General features: G+C 39.5%; 2 protein-coding genes across 5 annotated transcripts in view; one reads left to right on the top strand and one right to left on the bottom strand.

Moving 5' to 3' along the window:
- Positions 1–8,225, bottom strand: part of LOC121319337 (protein NDRG3-like) — a 41,545-nt gene extending 33,320 nt beyond the window's left edge. For all 4 annotated transcript variants that reach the window (XM_041256663.1, XM_041256666.1, XM_041256664.1 and 1 more), the window contains exon 1: positions 8,090–8,225. The gene's annotated coding sequence lies outside the window, so the exon portion shown is untranslated. The remainder of the gene's footprint in view (positions 1–8,089) is intronic.
- Positions 8,226–12,122: 3,897 nt separating this feature from the next.
- edem2 (ER degradation enhancer, mannosidase alpha-like 2) overlaps positions 12,123–13,991 on the top strand; it is an 11,936-nt gene continuing 10,067 nt past the window's right edge. The window contains exons 1-5 of the mRNA XM_041256662.1: positions 12,123–12,355; positions 12,699–12,809; positions 12,924–12,963; positions 13,322–13,427; positions 13,926–13,991. The exon at positions 13,926–13,991 is cut by the window's right edge and continues 60 nt beyond it. Of these exons, the coding sequence (XP_041112596.1) occupies positions 12,246–12,355; positions 12,699–12,809; positions 12,924–12,963; positions 13,322–13,427; positions 13,926–13,991 (433 nt within the window). The 5' untranslated portion in view covers positions 12,123–12,245. The remainder of the gene's footprint in view (positions 12,356–12,698; positions 12,810–12,923; positions 12,964–13,321; positions 13,428–13,925) is intronic.

Genomic DNA, 13,991 nt, shown 5'->3' with positions numbered 1-13,991 from the left:
AAACTATGATACAGTCACTGATCTGTAACACTGAAAAATGAAGGAAAGCTGCCTCAAATGTTTTTTTTTCTTTGGAGGACAAAGGTAATTTGCTGAAGCTCTACAGCAAGACTGCAGACAGGGCAACAGATGCTCCCTGAAGGAGGCCGTAGGGACGAGGGGAGTTTGGTTGCACAGGTTGCTCCGTTATTGCATGTGTTCCATGTAAAACACAACAGCACTCAACACTGCCCCCTTCAGTAACAATGCAATCATCTTCCTCATGGTATATACTGCGGGAGCCACGTTATAGAGAATACTGAACAATCCTTCGTGGTACACAATTTTTATTTGCTGTAGGAGGACATCCCAGTAAATGTAAGGTTTATGCAAGGACATCCTAAGATGAATAAAAAATGTATACCACGAACGACCATTCGATATTCTGTTGAAGTATATTCAATAAACAGCAACAAAACCTGTACAAGTCAATAAATTCAGGGATTATTTTACTTGACGGATCATTGCTTTCATTTTCAACAGACTGCGCTTCGACATGGATTGATTTCGAACCCTGTTTATGAGCCCACAAATCATGGGTATTCTTGGCTTGTCTACTATAGTTTCTGATTAATCCTTCTTACATGCCTGCTACCTGTCCCATGTAGTACAGTACAAGGTATGACAGGATGTCACTGCCGGGAGATGGGATTCTAATTTGCACTGCAAGGCCCCAGACAGGGACTTTACATCCATCAGAAAGCATCAACAAAATTCACCTTTCCACACGGAAAAACAGTGAAATGGGTTTTGTTAGCAGAAGAACACAGTTTGGCATATTGTCTGAGCTGACCTATAGTCCGAACCACGCTATCACAATGAAATGCAAGCCAATAGCTTTAGAAACCACGCTTCAAGATCATGTAAAAAAAATTATAGCCGTCTTAAAAGGGGTCATTAGTGATTGTTGATGTAACTGGCAAAATCATAAAACAATAGATTAGTCCAGGCATCTTTATTATGGGACAGATTGCCGTCAGTATTTCCAACAAATCACTAATCTGAAGAGGGTCCGGTTGGTTTGGAGTAATAACTGGCTATGGTATGTAAAGGGTCCTCACACTCGCCGATGTCAGAATTACAATTAAATTTTCCACTCTCAACCCCATGCAGTTTTTTCTTCCACTATGCCAGCTGTCCGACACAGTTATGTGTGAAGCTCTGAGCGGCAGCAGGTGTTTTTCCATAACAAGCTTAACCATTTAAAAGGTACAAGGGATATGCATGCCCCACAAATAAAATTATACTAACTTTCTTATTTTTAACCAGTGACCTTCTGGTTACAAGCCCTGGACTTTAACCACTGGACCACACTGCCTCCTATAATGCTTCCTGTATGTGACTCGACTTAATGGAGCCTAATTCATTCAAATACATTTAAGCTGCCAAGGGGTATAATTATTTATGTGTCTACTCTATAAATTGAGACATTGCATTCACTGCACTCCAGGAATGGGCCACTCTCCTCTTTCTCTTTGGCAAAACTGCTCCTATAGATAGGAGTCATTCCAATATTAAAAGAGCAGTGTTTGCTACATCACAGCTCACTCCAGCTAGCCCATAAAGCCCCTTCTAATGAGAAGGAATCGAACTGCATGCAACCCTATATTAGACTGGTGCATGAGCAAATAAGTGAAACGTGTTCTGGGTGTTGAAATCATTAACACTCAATGCCCCAGGCTTTTTATTGGAAGAGGGGAGTTAGGCTTTTACTCCAAACTTCAACTTCAAGATTAAAGCGTAGTTAATAAGTCATGGCCCAGATACATTCGTTCCTGAAGCTCTCCTCAATCTCCGGTAATCATGAATCTCACACTTTCAACACACACGTGTCTGATGAACATTGAGCAATCAGCGCCTTTTCTATTAGCTCCCTCTGGTATTTATAGTTTTCATGCAAGGTCATTACTTGGGGAAAGGATGGAAAGAGGAACTGGAAAGAGCACAAGAGAATTCCAATTCCTTTTTCTGTGTAAACGTCCTACACGTCAGTTTGGTCCTGGAGAAGCATGGCAATCACACTCCTCTCTCAAAGGAGGCTGCGTGGGAGGAATCCCGTTCACAGCTTCTTCATCATCAAAGCAGAACAGCAGCAGTCTTATTAGCTTCATCTGCTGGAGAGTGACGCAGGCAGAGCTAGAGATCACTCTTTGTTATCGTGCCAATGCTAGTGTCCATCTACAATCTGGTGCAGTGCACGTGTTCGAGGACTGATCTAGCCCCCTCAACAAAATATTACATTCGACAGTATTTATCTCATTTTTAACACATTACTAAAGAACGAGGCAAAACTGAATATTTTAGACTCCTATTTAAGGTTGCGGAACAGGCATGCTTTTTCACTTTCCTTAATCTATTTATTGTCCATTCTGTCCGCATGATAAAATACAGCCTTGTGGCCGTGCAGTCCCTGCACCAGTAGGAGTCGGTGTAGAGCAAGACAGACCAGGGTTAAGAGACAACAGGGTGTACTGCACAATATAATGTGTGTAAATAAAAAATGAAGGAACAGCTCCATGAAAGATCTGCGAGAAGAGATAAATCGAATGACAGCTGGAGTCTCTCCCAACCCTGGGCGCTCTGTGATAAAGACTGTAACTCACCGCGGGGCTCCTGAATGTGTAAACACCAGCGACTGACGCTGTTCAGTATAACAATAACCTACAACTGGGCACTATTCCCCAATTCATAGTGTGCTGTACAAGGGAATACACAGCAAGTATTATTGGATCAGGGTTTTATGCTTTAACACTGAAATAAAAACTAATAGTATTACAATAATTTATGTACTGGTACTATTTTAACACTGAACCAAAATTAGCAAAGGCAAAAATCAAGAATCTTGGTAGTAATTAATTAACAGTCATTCCAGCCAGCAATTAAATGAACACAGGAAAGGCCAGTGTGTGATTGCGGAGCCATTTCAAGGTAGGATAGCAATTCAGTTATGAAAACAAAACCACATCTATTCTTCAGGAACAAGACATACAGAGATAGAGTTGGGTTCCATCATTGCCATTGCAATCCTAGAGAAACTGCTTCCAATACAGCACTGCAGTGAAAGCAGCAGCCCTTATTCAGCGCTCCAGTTTGCATTTTAATAGGTCAAAAAAAAAAAACCAACTCACGACTGCTACTGTAGCTGATGGGCCCTCCTGCTGATGGAGCCTCCGTTTCATTACCCTCCCCCAAGGTCAAAATATTAGTCAAAGTGCACAGCAGTGTGCAGGGAATCCACTCCCATTGGCAAGACATTCTGTTAATGCTGTATGTACGAGTGGGACTGTGCAAGTCTGTAGCTACAGTAGTATTAATACAGTAGGTGGTGGTAGTAAGCATGTACCCAGTGTCTATGCAGTACAGAGCTGTTCTTTATAGTAGCATTCAGCCCAAAGATCTTCAAGCAGCAGTACCTGTGGGGAGGTTAGTGACCGCTTGTTGGTACCGGTGAGGAAGTGTGCTCGGGTTTACTAGGGATTTCTTCTTGTTATAGTATGCTTCGCTGTACAGTGGATGGAAGTTTATAAAACAGATCTGAATGTTTTAAGCTATGGTTGACAAGCCTGTTTTCTGTCAGGTTTATCATTTCTTTAAATCAGTTAATCAACAAGGCCTCAACCAGCTATGAGGACACAGAGGTCATGAACTCGGTTGTTTTTTTGCATCACGAGACGCGAAGGCTCATAAAAATCCCAGTAGAATACATAAACATGCTTAATTTTCGCTGCTGGTTTAAAGTGTTTAGTACAGTACCAGGTAATCAAATCAAAACAGAGTTTTTCAAACCACTTTCAAAAGGTTCTGTAAACTGCAAACTTATTCAAAATGGGCCTAAAAACAATTAACAAAACATTCCTCTCTCATATATATATTTCTCTTCAAAAAGGTTCGCAAAAATAAGTTTTTAAGCTATCTTCCCAATGTTTCGGTATGTTTAACATACCTTTGTCGACGGAAAGTGTGTTTGAAAACAAACAGTGGAGGTATTTACAGGCTTTTGATGCCATTGTAACCACACAATTATTTATCTTTGAACTGCATGTCTTTGTGATGTCATTCACGATATACAGTAGTTATTGATGTAACGATCTACTGCTCCTTTATATATAAACCTTCAGGCATCATGGTATATAGTCTATTTATCCTTTTTTCCTTCTTCTATATGTTACATTATCAACAGAAATTTTATTTTTTCTAAAACCACAGACTTTAGGTCATCCATGGTGTGTCTGTTCCTTGTAAGTGCTGAACTATTGCTTCATTTACTTTATTTCTTATATTACTATTAAGTCACTTAGCAGATGCTTTTAGCCAAATGTGTGTGTGTGTGTGTGTGTGTGTGTATATATATATATATATATATATATATATATATATTACACAAATAAATGAGATATAGATAGATACATATTCCACATATTACTTCTTTATCTGTAAATATATTAATTCCTAGGAAGTTTGACCTGGTTAAAACAATTTCAACAATAAATACATTAATAAAATAGCGAATGAAGATACAAATGCAGTTATTTGATCTCATTACAGTGTGCCCACAGTTGCCAGTCCACAGAAACCACAGGGGAATGGTTATTACAGTAACTCTACTTTCAGATTCTGAAGATTTTAAATGAAACATTCTAGTATATAGTTTTTGGTACCAAGAACTGCAGCATACTTGTATTTTGTATGTATTTATTTATAAAAACATCCATGGAAAAAAAAACTGCAGGTATTAATGAGTAGAGTTGTAGTAAAGCATATTGCAGGTAAACATTTACAGCATGCTAACCCAATAAGGTACAGTATTTATTACCCCTTCATAAATCAGAGGCCAGAAATAGAAACGCATTCCAGTTTAATAAACAATCTGTTAAAAACTAACTAGCCTTGAAGGCGCCATCCTTTTCAATTAAAATGTAAACCCAATTGCTTCCATGCTTTATAAAATAAGATTCTTCGGTTTGCATTCACGCACACACACAGTAACCTGCACTATGGGGTGGCATCTTTATAAACTCATTTCTAAATCGATCCCCCCCACCCCAGACTAAGATCAGACCATGCACTTCACCATCTCTCCCTGCAAAGTAATTCAGATGTCATTTTACAAAGCCCCTCCAGTCTGCAGAGCCTGTAACACATGGAAAGATGCAGGCTTAGCGTCTATGGAGTCGTACTGAACATCATCGTTTGATTCCTGATAAGGCCGCACAGAGGCTGGATTCAATTCAATAGCACAGGCTGACAACCCCTCCGGTACAAAGCCTCTCTGACTTGACAACACATTCAATATCTCTATCTGACTTCAATAAAGAAACAACTTTCAAGTCCCATCCAGGCTAGGGTGCTGTACAGCAAGGAGGACATGATGGTCTTAGCGCTCCTAGAAGTCTTCATTGACAGCATTTCATAGTGGGACCATTTGTAAAGGAAAACTTGCCATTAGTGGGTGGGTGTGTGTTTTTAAATGCACTTTTCCAAACATAGCCAGGCTGTCTGGCAATGTGGGCAGCAGGATTACAGTATATTGAAGTCACAGCGACACAACTGAGAGACAAGTCAGAGCTAGCAATTAACAAAAAAACTGCTGGACAGATCAGTGAATTTGGCAGTTACTACACCCCCATCCCCCTTCAACCCGTTATACATTATACGATACACTGCAAAGTACAGATAGCCAGCTGGAGTTTTAATATCACATGGTACAGTAAAAGACTGAAAGGATTTACACCTCTGCCTACATTTGTGTGTTATCAGAACACAAATGTAGGCAGAGGTATAAGATAATTAGGTGCCTATATAGGGTCCTCCACAGTAGGGGAGTAAGGGTTAAGCCCCATGCTTTTTCTGAAGTTGGTAAATAGTCAAGGGGTAGCAATACAAGTCATTTTTATTACAAGATAAATCAAACCTGCATGACAGACTTGTAAAATACAGCTTGAGTACCACAAAAAATGCAGCCACTATCTCACACAGTAAGCATTTGATTTCTCTAACATCCTAAAAAGGCAGAAAGTCACGACCACATTGCTGCAGCCACTGGCAGTCTGAGGTCTGATTCTGAAATGGGTTCTGAAGTGTGGTGTTCGAAGTGCTGTGGAACACAATGCCTCAAAGGGTAAAAAAAAAAAAACCCACACAGAAACATCTGTCAGTTATTAAAAAAATAAATAAATAAATACTGCAGTAGTTAACTCTAAAATCCAGGTAATGACCCTGCTTTGTTGTGATGCAGCACCTGGAGACACTCTTCAGCCTTTTTGTTAAAGCTCCATTGCTAAGCTTCCCCTTAGTTCTCCATTATCGAGAACATTCTACCACTGTTCCCATGATGCCTCCTCTTACTGTAAAGCCTGTGTTGTCATCCCCTTTGTGTGTGTGTGTGTGTGTGTGTGTATCAAGTGTAAACATCAGCAGGGTGATGGGGGCTCCATCTCAAGCGATGCATGATGTCATATAAACAGGCCAGGTGAATGCAGGCACAGGTATCCACCTGTCTTGGGAAACAATATCCAAACAGCAACGCTGCCACTGAAGCGCGATGGAAATAAGACACCTCAATGCAACGGTTAAGACAGAGCAATGTTTTGAAACTGGACGATTACCAGCGACTTCCCCATTGCAGGTTCCTTATTTATTCCATGACCTGCTGCCCCCCCCCCCCCCCCCCCCCCCCCCCCCCCCCCCCCCACCCCCCCCCCCCCCCCCCCCCCCCCCCCCAGTTCTGAATGCACTGCTAGAGCAGACTCCTACTACTGGAACACAAGACCCGAAAGCCAGACTGGAATTTTCCTCAGGTCAGTTTTACAGACCTTACCCAACACACCCCGCTACAGCCCTAGCCAAACTATTGTACCTCTCAGAGGTGCCGATCTTAATTATCTTGCTGTTTAAACCACTGCTGTTCAGTGGGTAAGACGGCTTTCTGTGGACAAACCTGCATACACTGGCACTAACAAGAGTAAAGCATGCGGGGAACAGGAATTCTGAGGGTACAACCAACTGTATAACGCTGTTATTGTGTAAACACCTACACGTCTATTTAAGCTATTGCTAAGTAATCACAGAAATGATAGATAAAAAGCAGACACTGGACCTGGCAACATGCACGTGACAGCCAGAGCAAGCAATACCATCCATCATTGTCTCTTAGACGTTTTTTAAAAAAAATAAAAAATAAATAAATAAAGTGTAGGTCAATGATCAATACCATACTACTCAAAATCCAACTGGACCCAGAACAGGTGCACCAGTTTTCACAGCTGGCACCTCCCAAACTAGCTGGTGATAGCTACTCGTGTGTGACAAGGACAAATGCGTTAACCGACCTTCCCCGACCTGCTTTTCCAATTAAAATTGATGGTGCGACTATGCTGTGATTTTAGTGAACAAGCAGTTGCGGTAAAATGGATGGATGTACAGTATACAAGGGTATCGATGGTAGCTTTGCTGCGTAAATGACACACATTGTTAATTGAAAAGTTGGCAGTTCTTCAAAGTCTGGCAAAGACAGCCCCGGACCCACTCACAAGTAGTGGCAGATCCAGACCTCGTTGAAAAGGCAGCGCTTAACTATACATGTTGTGTCATGTGTTTATTAATATATTCCGCAGAAAGAGAATGCGGGTTTGGCTGGATGTGTAATCATGACGTAATCTAAATTCATATTATTATTAACCTACATTATGCATGTAGGACAGCAGTTGTTTTAACGTCCATTATGCTATCCCCGTGACTCACAGCTGAGTACAAACAGTACTCATTCCTAAGAAAGAACGATGTATACGACTAGCCAGAGTAAACACTACTTAACCTTATTACTGTAATAGGAACCAAAATCTGTTTGGAATAATCGTATCTCCAAACGAATCCTTTTAAGATTCTGTATATGCTGTTTATTCTTTTTAAGAAGAAATGAGGTATCTAAATAACGTAATAATCAGTGTATTGCAACATCAAAAGAGACAACGCCGTGAACATCATGATTAAAAAAAAACACAGTAACGACAGTTAACCTAGACCATAATGGTTGCAAGATGTTTCTACTCACCGTTAGTTAAAAATACGACGTTTGGTGACCTTAAGAATCCCAAAGAATACAAAATGTAAATGCCTTATTGGCAACGCTTCTCTAAGCACGTCTTCCTGGGTTTGAGGTCTTGCGCTCTGGTCGTTCTGTTCCCAGCAGAAAGGGTACGACAAGCCGCGTCACTGTCCAGGCACGACCGCCCCTTTCTTAAAGACACACAAGTTCATTTTACACCACAGACTGAAGACTTCAGGAAAGAACCAAAGAACCAAATGTAGTCTGGAGTCTTTCTAGAAAATGCTAGTTTACGGAAAAATTTCTCATTTGCATTTTATGCTTTACCCTCAATTTTTTTTTTTTTTTTAAATGTTACCATCATATAATTTTTTTTTATTAAAAACATTCTTGACAAGGCTTAACTTTGGTCACTGCTTTTCTTGGTTAACCACAAAAAATATATACTCAAGTAATTCTATACCTAACTTTATGTGTTGTTTCAGTTGGTAATGACAAAATGCATATTTAAAAACAGCGAAATGTTTATCATTTTGTTCTACAGCATTACAGCGAGGAGCACCTTTGGCCTTCCCGAAACCAGAAAATGTGAGAAATCGCTGCAATGAAACAGTATGTAATATTATTAAACACATTTTAAAATGCCGCCCTGGAATTCTCCCAGGTAGCAGTGCTGCTGAATGTCACCTCGAGGTCACTGCTCTCTGCCCTTGGTTTACTCTCTATTCTCAGTGTCGTACTCAAGGTGATCACAGCCTTTCAGCTTTTAGGCTCCCAGACTGTGGACGTCTCTATCAGGGACTCTGGTTGAGTGGTTATTTTTAAATTTAGACGAAAGTCCTACTTTTTTGAAGTGGCATTGTTAAGTTACCTTTCCTGCTGTTTATTTATATTTTATAATAGCACAGTAAATTTGCAGTTTTCTCCCATGCTTTTCCCATGGCTTAGCTATACATTGATTATAGTTTCCAATGCTTTTAAATGCGTTTTACCATATTACCGGTGCTTTGCAGTGCTTCCCTATGCTTTCACTGTGCCTCATTCTGTTGAATTGTCTTTTTGTAGAGCTTCTGCTGTGACAGGAGCTGTATAACTCCAAGGTTGTGTTGTCGTTTCTCTAGTTATAAAAGTCCTATGTGGCTCAAAGGACAGGCAGAGAACTGGCGTTTCATCATTTTCCAAGGTTTCAAACCTCTGTGCAGTATTTACGGTAGTTAGAGCTGGAACCTGTAACCTTTATTACAATTACAATCAGAAACAAATATTTCTCAGTTGTAAAAAAAAAAATAAAACCTTGCACACTGATGACTTATTTATCAAATGCACTGAATGCAAAGAGATTAGATATTGGAATTGGGCAATTTCTTTACTAGATAGCTAGAATGAACAACATATTTAATTGATATCTGTGTCAGGGTAGAGACACAGTCCAAGCTGATACCGGTAGGAAAGAGTCCCAGAGACAAAAAGCTGCAGTTTAAGCATGCATGCACATGTTTATTAACAAAACAAACACAAAAACAGGAACAAAACAAAGACAGCTTGTAGACGAAAACTCACTCACTCACTCACTCACTCACTCACTCACTCACTCACTCACTCACTCACTCACTCACTCACTCACTCACTCACTCACTCACTCACTCACTCACTCACTCACTCACTCACTCACTCACTCACTCACTCACTCACTCACTCACTCACTCACTCACTCACTCACTCACTCACTCACTCACTCACTCACTCACTCACCTTTTATTACCCAAAACATTCCCAGCAAGCAAAGGAGTTTGCTTCCTTTTATATGTGGCCACTCCCCAATTAGCATCATTTACCTAATTGGGAAATGGCCACACCTGTGATTGCAGGCGGGGACAGATTTAACCCCATCCCTGCCAACCTTACATTCACACACACACACACACACACACACACACACACACACACACTCTATTTACAAGCAGGGATTGTGCCCTGCCACAATAACAAATAAGAAAAAAAAAAAAAGAATAATAATTTTATACTTGCCATTGTAAAAAAAAGCAAAAAAATAACAATTTTTAATCAGCTCTTGTAAAGTGACATTTTACATTGTTTGCCAGTAAGCTTGAAACTGACATTTTTATCAGAGCTCAGTGATCCAGGAACACTCTTGTGTTTCACAAATGGCAGGATATGACTAGAAAAAAACAACCTATTCTTACTCGAAGGAATAACACCATTCAAGAACATAGGCAGTGAATCAAAGCACTGAGAACAGCACAAGAGGACAATGATGATACTGCAGGGAAAGAAAACCAGGATTTCAAAAAGAAATTACTGTCAAATTGGATTTTTAAAATAGATTACGAATATCACTTTTGGGAGCAAGCTTAACATACATCTCTCCTGGTGACTCTTAAAAAGAAAACATTGCATGTTATTTGCAATGTCCCCTCTAATATATTCCCTTATTACAGCAACAACTTGTTCTTCTTGTAGTATCGCCTCCATGGTCCTGAACCTATAGGGTGATATATCGAAGCACAATAAGGCATTTTTAACTTATATAGTAGAGTAGTATTGTAGCTTGTTTTACAATGGAGAAAATCTATAAGACAATTAAAGGCAGGCTTTATTCAATCATATCTGCACCAATCTGTTTCTCACTACAGCAATTGCAACGTTGTAGCTTAAACTTTGGTAACACATTAAAATAATGAATGCAAGTAAATGAACACATGCAGCCAGCGGATTTGTTTTAACAGCTAATTAGCTTGTTTGTTGACCATTGCTCTCCACCGGGCCCTGTTGTCATTGTCATCCAAAGAATGTTTGGTACCAGTTTCTAGTAAGTGCCTCTTCTCCAAACCATTATATACTGTAAGTGTGGAAGTAAGCATAAATAACTGATGTGCTGGTGGGTTCTAAAGTGTAACAATAGAGTTCCGCATCTATTTACACTCAGTTTGACACCAGACATGTAACCCTAACCATGTGGTGTCACTGGCACTGAAGGGGGCCATACAAAATATTCTTGTAGCACTAGCTAGTACTGTTTTAAAGGTGTTCTGTAAAAAAAAAAGTATTGGTGTGCTGTGTGTGTGTGTGTGTGTGTGTGTGTGTGTGTGTGTGTGTGTGTGTGTGTGTGTGTGTGTGTGTTTAGTCTTTGAGTAAAATAAACCACAATTATGGGGCAGTGTCCTGCCACCCGTTGGTATGCATCAATTAAAAAAAAAAAACAAAAAACAACCTGTTAATTCTTAATTAATAAACCCTTGCAGAGAAATCACAGTTACAACACATGGCCAGTGGGTGGCACTATGGGTTGAAATTAAATCCCATTTAAAAAACCATTCATTACAGTTTATCACACACCTCCAAAACTCGACTGTATTTTGATAGAACGAACTGCTTGAAGTTCTACGGCAGACTTTTGTTGTTGCTTTTTATAATTTTACATAATAATTACCATTATTTGTCATACAAAAACAGTTGGGGATATATATATATATATATATATATAATATATACCTAAATAATGATAATATATATATATATATATATATAGTATATATATATCATATATATAATATATATATATATATTGCTTGTGATAAGAGATAATGAGTGTCTAGGCCATGCCTTCTCTCTATGCTCTTATTCACAGCATCCTTGACAGGCTCTTGCTTTCTGTAAAGCAATGACAGCCATCCCAGACCCTCATGTAAACCTCCCGAACAGCTGGCATGATAACAGCGTGTTTGTGTTTCCCCTTGGCTCAGTTCTGGAAGACACAAAAAGGGATCTAGCGCTGCTGCTCCATGCTTTAAACTTTTCCAATGAAAATGAATTACAGATCACCCAGTTTATTCCCTATAATATCAGCACCTGGATCTTTTTTTTTTCACAGACCCAATTAACAGTAATCTTTATTAGCTGCTTGTTTTTGCTTTATTTTTATTTTTTTTACTTGTGTGTATCCCTTTAATTAAAAGATCGAGTGCGAGAAGAATGTGTCAGCGCTCTGTAGTGCGCATGCTCACTCGAGCCATTCGGAACTTCCTTGTTTCTGCTCAAAACATTGGAGCAGTTGAATGCAGAGCTCGTTTAAGCAATATTTGATGCAATAAATAGAACACTGTATTCTTATTTCTTCCATTAACTAATTAGTCGTTTAGGGATGCTGATGAAGCACCTGTGCACCGCGCTTTTCTGCGTCTTTCGCGTGTTTCCAGTCGTAAACCATGCCACAGGAAAGGAGTTTACAGAACACGATATGGCACATTACAGGTTGGTTGGTTTGCAGTTGAAGTGGACGCTAGTTCTGAAAATATAGCTGTAACATCTTGTACCCTATTTAACGTAGCAAACTGTATGTACTGTGAAAGCTGATCTCAAGATGCAGACTCTTCGATTTGGGATTTCATTAAAATAATTTCACGCTTTATACTAATACAAAGTGAATAGTTCTTTATAGTGCAAATATCCAATTAGCACAATAATAACATGGGAAAAGCACAGACGAAACACTTGAATTAGTTCTATCAGATTGCCTCTCAAGTCATTCTGTATGAATTAAGTAGAATATAGAAAAGAGGTCAGATTGCTGAAAACATTTTGTTTTTTCCAACAGGGAACGGATAAAATCAATGTTTTATCACGCCTACAACAGTTACCTCGAGAATGCATATCCCTATGATGAACTTCGACCTCTGACCTGTGACGGTCAGGACACTTGGGGCAGGTGTGTGTACTGTATGAGTTAATAGTCATAAAACAAGGGCTGCCTGTGACTTCATTAATGCATTTCTTAATTCTGTATTTAATACATAATAAATTTCTGTATTCTTTCCTGCAGTTTTTCTCTGACACTGATCGACGCACTTGACACACTGCTGGTGAGCCTGTATTTCTTGTTTTATGCAGAACAGTATTTGAACTTTTTGTTGAGTTCATACAATAGCCTTGTTTTATATCCACGAGGACCACAGCAAGCTGTAAGGACCAATGACATATTCTACTCCAAAAAGGCATTATTTCTAGGACCCACTTTCTGCTGTTTTGTATTCTAGGTCTATTAATTGATTAGTGGATAGAAGGTTCTTGTTGGATGGTAGAGACTTCCTTCAGTTTAGTTTTTATTTTGTCAAGAACTTTTAGAATTAGGTTATTCTATTTGGCGATGGCAGGGGAGAAACACTGCACCTCTCATTAAAACAGGCTGTTGTTTTGTTTGTTTATTTATTACTTTTTTAGGTTTTAGGTAACAAAACAGAGTTCCGACGGGTGGCATCTGTGCTGCAGGATAATATTAACTTCGACAGTGATGTAAACGCATCAGTGTTTGAAACCAACATCCGAGGTGAGTACTGAGGGGCAAATTGCTAAATTGTATAAAGGTTTCATTTTTTTGTGCTATTTATTAACAGGATTCATTCTTACAAAACAGGGGTGGCCAAACTTGACCCTTCCACACCTGGTCTTTGTACCAACCCTATTCTAAATTGTTTAATTGAACCAATTAAACCTCAATCCAGACCCTGAAATATTTAATTATATAATTGTGTCTGTTACACCTGTAGTGGAATGGCTCTCCAGGACAGTGATTCCACATCCCTGGTCTAAAACATACTGTATAGGCACTGTGGTTTAACCAATAACTTTCTCCCCATGTTTATCGAACTAGACAGACCCGTAACATGCCTGTTTTCAGAACTCATTGACTCTTATATTAATATCTTGAGATATATCTTAATCAGATCAAGCCCTGGTGAAGATATGCTCATATTTTTCTGTGTGGATTTATCACAATGTTAAATGTGTCCAAACTACACACCAAACTGCTTGCTTCTGCCCCTAGTGGTGGGAGGCCTCCTCTCCGCTCACTTGCTGTCGAAGGCCGCGGGGATGGAGCTGGAGGCGGGGT

Source organism: Polyodon spathula, chromosome 8 (assembly GCF_017654505.1).
Source record: "Polyodon spathula isolate WHYD16114869_AA chromosome 8, ASM1765450v1, whole genome shotgun sequence".
NCBI classification, from domain to species: Eukaryota; Metazoa; Chordata; class Actinopteri; order Acipenseriformes; family Polyodontidae; genus Polyodon; species Polyodon spathula.
This window is presented reverse-complemented; position numbering and strand designations above follow the sequence as displayed.